The sequence below is a fragment of the Lycium ferocissimum genome, chromosome 10 (assembly GCF_029784015.1).
Source record: "Lycium ferocissimum isolate CSIRO_LF1 chromosome 10, AGI_CSIRO_Lferr_CH_V1, whole genome shotgun sequence".
Taxonomy (NCBI): domain Eukaryota; kingdom Viridiplantae; phylum Streptophyta; class Magnoliopsida; order Solanales; family Solanaceae; genus Lycium; species Lycium ferocissimum.
In genome coordinates, this window is record NC_081351.1 from 60479388 (window position 1) to 60486082 (window position 6695).

Here is a 6695-nt window from a genome sequence, read left to right on the forward strand (position 1 = left end):
ACAATTTGCATTCAAAACTGCGATTAAAGTGCTAAGAAGTGAAATGAAGATGACACTAAATCAGATATTTGTGCCAAATATCAAATGGTTCCGGACACCGAATGTTAACGGAAAAAGGATACCAGAGGCACTTTAACCAATTTGAAGAAGTGATAATGTGAAACTCCATTTAAAATGAATATTAGGCATATACCTCAAGAAGTTCACAGTAATGGGATATGCAGAAATACCAAGTTGTTTAAACAGTATCAACCCACTTGACTTTACCCAGTTGTACATAATGAAGGCATATTTTTCTTTTACGATTTTCAAGACTGTGCTGTTATTAATCTTCTATCAACAAAATCATGAGTTGGTGTCCACTTGGTGGAATTTGAAACTCAAAATATTGTTGCCCTTACTTTAAACTTGCTTGGTTTTGTTTCAACCACACCTATCATTCTTTTCTTTTTCAGTATTATATTTGCACTTTTCCTTCTTTTGAAAACTCACATTAGAACATAAGAAGGAAGAAGAATAAGAGAATTACCAAAGGTTCCCCATGCATGAACAGAATAAATGCCATACTGCAAATTTAAATGACTGCATTGAATTGCACGTTCTGTGCCGTCCAATTGGTTTAGAATCTGAAGGTTGGCAGTTTCATAATTTATTTTCTTACCACCAACAGGTATTTAAAAGTTGTAAACTTTGTAGAAATCTAGTAGTACAATATAATACTCTATTTCTTGGTTCTGTTTCTGTTTTTGGGATTGCATTCTGGTTCAAGATTGGCTCCAGTAAATCATAAATTTCTCTGATTGGTAGTGCTGATTCTGCTAGGCATTTAATGAGCAATAGCTATCATTTTTCTTCTCCACCACGTCCCACATTACTCTTGTTATTTCTATTTGTAGCTCTGTTTCAACAATTTATATCATTTTGTACAGCTAAGCACAGTTGTGAAATTTTCCCTGTACAGTTGAATCGTCCAACTATGACCAAATGTCTTGTGAAGCTTCCTTTACTTTAATTATTTATTTATTGCCCATCCTAAGTTCATATATAGGACTAGTTAGGCATGCAGACTGAAAACGTGGGCTAAAAACTGATCTGCTTTTTATTGTCTTCTAGTTGCCCTCATTTTTTGGCCTATCCTAAATAATAAGTTCATAGTATAATCATGTCGACTGAAAATGTGAGCTAAAAGCTTATTTACTTTTAATCTACACCTCTTTCAAAGGCCTTTAAATCTTCCTTTGAAAGAAGTCTTCACATTCTTCGCTTTTTGTCTAGGTGTTTGAAATGGGTAATTTATCATATTATATGTTGGTCATTTTGGGAGTTGTGCTTCAGAACTTGATGGTTAGTTTGGCAGAAAATGTAACTGCTAATTTTGTGTTTGGAGATTCATTGGTTGATGTGGGTAACAATAACTATATTGCTTCACTTTCAAAAGCAAATTTCATCCCAAATGGTATTGATTTTGGGGGTCCAACAGGAAGATATACAAATGGAAGAACTATAGTGGACATGTTAGGCAAGTCCTTTGATGTTCTTTCCAGTGAATTCTTTTTTCTTTTTTTTGGCTGATTTTATTCGAATGAATTTGCAGGTGAGGCAGTGGGATTTAAACTTACCCCTCCATACTTGGCACCAACAACATCTGGACCAGTGGTTCTGCAAGGTGTCAATTATGCTTCTGGCGGAGGCGGCATTCTTAATGGCACTGGCCAAATTTTCGTAAGTATGCTAAAGATTAGGTTAGACTGTCCCCATCACACCCCTTGGGTACGGCCCTTCCCCCGACCCTGCTAATGCGGAATGTTTTGTGCACCAGGCTGCCCTTTTACCCTTCTTGATTTTTGGATTGTTGCTTAGCTTCAACTTTTCTTCGTAATGGATGATTCGTGTAACATTAAACAGAGTGTTTCAAGATTTTGTTTTTGTTTTTCTACATTTTGCGTGGATTTTGATTAATATGGTATTTTTCTAAACATTGTTAAGGGTGGAAGGATCAACATGGATGCTCAATTAGACAACTTTGCAAACACAAAACAGGACATAATCACAAGAATAGGCGAGCCAGCGACAATAAAGCTGATTGAGAATGCACTCTTCTCAGTAACAATGGGCTCAAATGACTTCATCAACAATTATCTCACACCTGTTTTCTCCACAGCAGAGCAACTAACTGTACCTCCTACGAAATTTGTGGGAGCAGTAATATTCAAATACAGAATTCAACTAACGGTAAAAATTATTGAAGTTGACTACAAGTAGTATTGCACAAAGTAAAATGCTGACATGGTGATTAATTCTTATTCAAAACAATCTGCAGAGACTTTATAATATGGGTGCCAGGAAGATAATAGTGGTGAATGTTGGGCCTATTGGGTGTATCCCGTACCAAAGGGCAATAAATCCATCAGCTGGAGATAAGTGTGTAGAGTTCCCAAATGGGCTAGCACAACTATATAACAACCAATTGAGAGGCCTTGTGAGTGAACTCAGTTCCAAACTTACTGGATCAAAGTTTGTCTATGCAGACGTCTACGCAATCGTCCAAGACATTATTCAGAACTACTCATCTTATGGTGAGTTCTATAGTCAATGGTTAGATATAAAGTCTGAAAACACCACTTGGAACCCCTATGTTTTGTCGTTTCTTCGGTAACACGTGGATCTTGAAATAAGCCCTGTGTCAGATAAACACTTACCCGCATCAGGCGATCAATGCCCTAGAGCTGATTTATTGATTTGGTGCACACAATTTGACAATAAGTGGTTTTACAAGGCAACATAGTACTTTTAGCCGAACTCTAGCCCAATTTTAGGACATATTTTCAAGATTTTGGTAATATTTGATGGGGATTAATGTTTTTGTTATTGGTATGCAGGATTTGTGAATGCAAACACAGCTTGTTGTTCTGGTGGTGGAAGATTTGGGGGCATAATTCCATGTGGCCCTTCATCTAGAATATGTCAAGAAAGAAGCAAGTATGTGTTCTGGGATCCATACCATCCATCTGATGCTGCTAATGTTATCATCGCAAAACGCCTGATGGACGGAAACTCTGCTGATATTTGGCCTATGAATGTCAGGCAGCTCCTTGCTTCTTCCTAATTTTGAAAGAACGTTATTTTGTTTCTATATCTTCACAGGAAATTAAACATATGCTACCTTACTATATACAGAGGAAAATTCATCATGCAGTGTACTGTTCGGTTGCCAAATTAGTAGTGAAAGAAATTATTTATGCTTTTTCTCTTACATATCTTTTGCGTACTGTTTTTACATATTACCAGTAATTAATAAGTTATAGAAAATGTCTAATGAGATAGCAATGATCATAATTCATAAGAGTCCATAGGCCGAGCTAGATCATTAACTACGGGTTTGGACGAACTCAATAGCTTTTGCTCAGATTCTATATTTATATTAAAAAATTCATTAAATATATATAAATATTCAATTCCAACCTGAGTAACTAAAACTAATTAAGGGTTGTGGTAAGTTCATAACCCTAAACTTCAAATTCAAACTCCGCCTCTATGACCACTAAAATTTTGCATTTGCTATACAAATGTTAATATAACAATTGAATATGATTCCATATCCCTTGATGACAACTCACTGCTTCAATGCTTTTCTTATTTCCAACTCGAAACATTAGAAGTTTAGTATCACAAATTACAATCCCCAAATGTAAACGGTAGTCATTATCGAAAAAACATATACTCCGTATTTGTGTTGTACCTGACCCTAGTATGTGCGTCAAATCAAGAGACTTTAGCTTAAAAAGACAGGAGTATTAGTTAGGTCATCCCCTCCAGTATTGTTATGTCCAGTAATATCCAATGCATTATTAGATTTAAGGCACGTGTACAAAGAGAATTGGAAGGTCTGGATTGACTCATACAAATTAATGGCTTTTTATTTATTTTATTAACTAAATGATGCTAACATAAAAGTAAAAGAAAGTAGGCGCGCGGGCTTCAGAAACCATTTTTCTTTCTTCATTCTCACTTCGTCCTCTTCTCCTTCAACCATAAATCTTCCTTACAGTCTCTAGAAAACTCCAAATTCAATCCCACCTTGTTTAGATTTAAATAGCCAAACTTATTTCTTTTCTTTCTGATATTACCAATTTTCTGTTTTTCTACAAATCATTCAATGAAGTTCTCAGTATAAAACCATTTTGTTTCTTCTAATATCTGATTAAATAAGCTAGATTCTTCAATTTAAGTGTTGGATCGAAACAATCAGGATGTCATGCGAAAATTTACAATTGCAAACCTTGAACGACGATAAATCAGACAACAAAAGAATTATAATAAAATAAGTATAATATTCTTGTATGGTTTGGTGAATTGACCTACGTATAAAAACTATTAATTTAAAGAAAAACATAAAAATTATGAAGAGAATCTCCTCCTAAACAAGACTCTTTAAACGACTCTATTGTGTACGCTATTGTATTCTAGTTGTGAGAAGGATGTACAAAACTTTTTCTCCAAGACAACGATTAGTCAAATATGGAAGAGAATTATATTTTTCTTTTAGGAAAAGTAAAAGCAATTATGGTAATACTTTGATTTTCCTGAAGAGAAAAGTAAAACTCAAATTTGGTAAGAAAATCACGGCAAAACCCCTAACAAATCTCCCCTTTTGGCCTGGATTTTCTTGACAAAACTTCATCCATCTTCTTCACATAATCCTCATCATTGCGGCTTGCCATGGTTAAAAATAAGGTTAAAAAATAGGCAAAATACATCAAATCACACTTAAACTATGCCCAAAATGTCGAGTTCATACTCAAACTATACAGGCAATCTATTACACACTTGAACATCTAAAAAGTGAATTTAATATCACCCTAAGTAAGATAAGAGAGCAAAGATAGCAACAGAGAATCATTAGTAAGAAAAAAAAAACTTGTTTTTGACTATTCAAAGGGAATAGTTGAAGCGCGGTAAACCTATAAAGGGGAAGACAACTCCTATTATACAGTGTTACTGGAGAGGCAACTCTAAAGCAAGAAAAACTCGACTCAAGCTTCGAGCACAGATGGATATAGTAACTTACAGTTCATTATGAAGGTAGCTAAATTGTGAACCCTTTCTTTGGAGATTCGATATTAACTGATATCAAGTGGAGAAAGATATTAAGTTAAACGAAGCAAGGTACAACATGATAGATGAGTTCTAGCTCAAATTGATTTGTTATAAGTTTGCCATACCCAGTGTCCTTATGTCGTACTGATTGATGACCTCATAAGAAAAATGACAATGACATCCAAAGATGGCTTATGTCTTCATAAAAGAATCAAGTCCACCGGGAAATAAAGTGCGGGAAAGTTAAACATTCGAGGACGAATGTTCTAAAGGGGGGAAGGATGTTACATCCCGTGTTTCCATGTGTTGGAAAGCCTGCGAATTAAATGACATTAGTAATGAAAACGAGGTTATCCTCCAAGCTTATAGGTGGTTAGAGTGATGGTACAGATGTGTCATAATGATTAGAAGTTAAATAATCGAAGAAAATAAGTTTCGTCAAGGTTCGAAATTTATCTGAATGAAATACGGTCCAAGCTATAATATCCTATATTTTTGGACTAGGAAATTGAACTGTCCAACATGAGCAAATTTACCCGAGCCCGAAGGATTTGGTCATATTCAAGCATGGAAATCAAAAGATCAATGTATAAAAGGAATGAAGTTCCGAAATTACTTAAGAGTCGAAAGTGGAATGATGCTGATTGGAAATAATATTTTGTGTGTACCAAAAGGGGTTATGGACTAGTGTTATGTCACATGACCATGATAATGAGTATGGGATGTGTATTAAAAGTGATTAATTTCAAAGTGTAGTTGGAGACAAAGTGATTTGTTAACCAAAATAAAGTGGGATAAGTATTAGATTTACCATAGACACGTGGATCCATTTCAAGTAAGCATTTGATGACTAATTGTATAGAATCTGTTGGTATATATCTTTTAGGATAAGACTGTATTGTAGCAACGATGAAATAATGGGTGGGCCCCATGTTCCATAAATAAGGGTATATCTTGGAACCCGTTTTACTTAGTTTCTCACTTGACAATTAGTAAAGATAGTAGGAACGTTTATTTTGGGATCAACTTTGGCGAAGATTAGCTAAACCATATATCCTACCAGCAACTTCTTTACTAGTCGAAATATATATGTATATATACAGTAACATATGCAATCAATATATATATATATATATATATATATATATATATATATATATATATATATATATATACAACTACGTTATGCAATTTCTTACGGGTTCGCTCACCGATTTGATCTCATTGTTCCGTTTTGTTGTGTTATTGATTCCAGGATTTTTGCGAAGTTAATTAAGGTGGAAGAAGAATTTCTTGACATATAAGGTAAGAATCCTGCTCTTCTCGATATATTTAAATTCATTCATGCCATATCAAAATTGTGAGGTGAGAACTAAGAAATTAATGGCGGGAAATCATGTAAGTTGTTGCTGTTGTTTATTATCGTGTGGACTAAGTTCGGGTGTATTCTTGAGTTTTTGTGGATGGAATTCTTGGAATATAGCTTGTGAATATTGTTTTTGTTGTTTTTGATGATGTTGTGTATATTGTGGGCTGTTTAGGAGTTGGATTGGAGTGAGAATTATAGGAGAAATGCTGCCCGAATTTCGTTAAGTTTC

The 6695-nt window shown here is 34.7% G+C and overlaps 1 protein-coding gene across 1 annotated transcript; it reads left to right on the forward strand.

Annotated features, from left to right (window-relative positions):
• Positions 1-302: 302 nt before the first annotated feature.
• Positions 303-3253, forward strand: LOC132032474 (GDSL esterase/lipase At4g16230-like). The gene is made up of 5 exons (XM_059422094.1): positions 303-1519; positions 1595-1722; positions 1987-2232; positions 2321-2576; positions 2880-3253. Exons 1-5 carry the CDS (start codon positions 1285-1287, stop codon positions 3104-3106), a joined length of 1092 nt encoding a protein of 363 aa, XP_059278077.1. The 5' UTR covers positions 303-1284; the 3' UTR covers positions 3107-3253.
• Positions 3254-6695: the final 3442 nt, after the last annotated feature.

Bases quoted from the DNA above. Each gene is read 5' to 3' on its own strand.
- LOC132032474 (XM_059422094.1), top strand. From the start codon at position 1,285: ATGGGTAATTTATCATATTATATGTTGGTCATTTTGGGAGTTGTGCTT. The intron at 1,723-1,986 runs GTAAGTATGCTA...AACATTGTTAAG, and splicing joins ATGGCACTGGCCAAATTTTC to GGTGGAAGGATCAACATGGA. The intron at 2,577-2,879 runs GTGAGTTCTATA...ATTGGTATGCAG, and splicing joins TCAGAACTACTCATCTTATG to GATTTGTGAATGCAAACACA.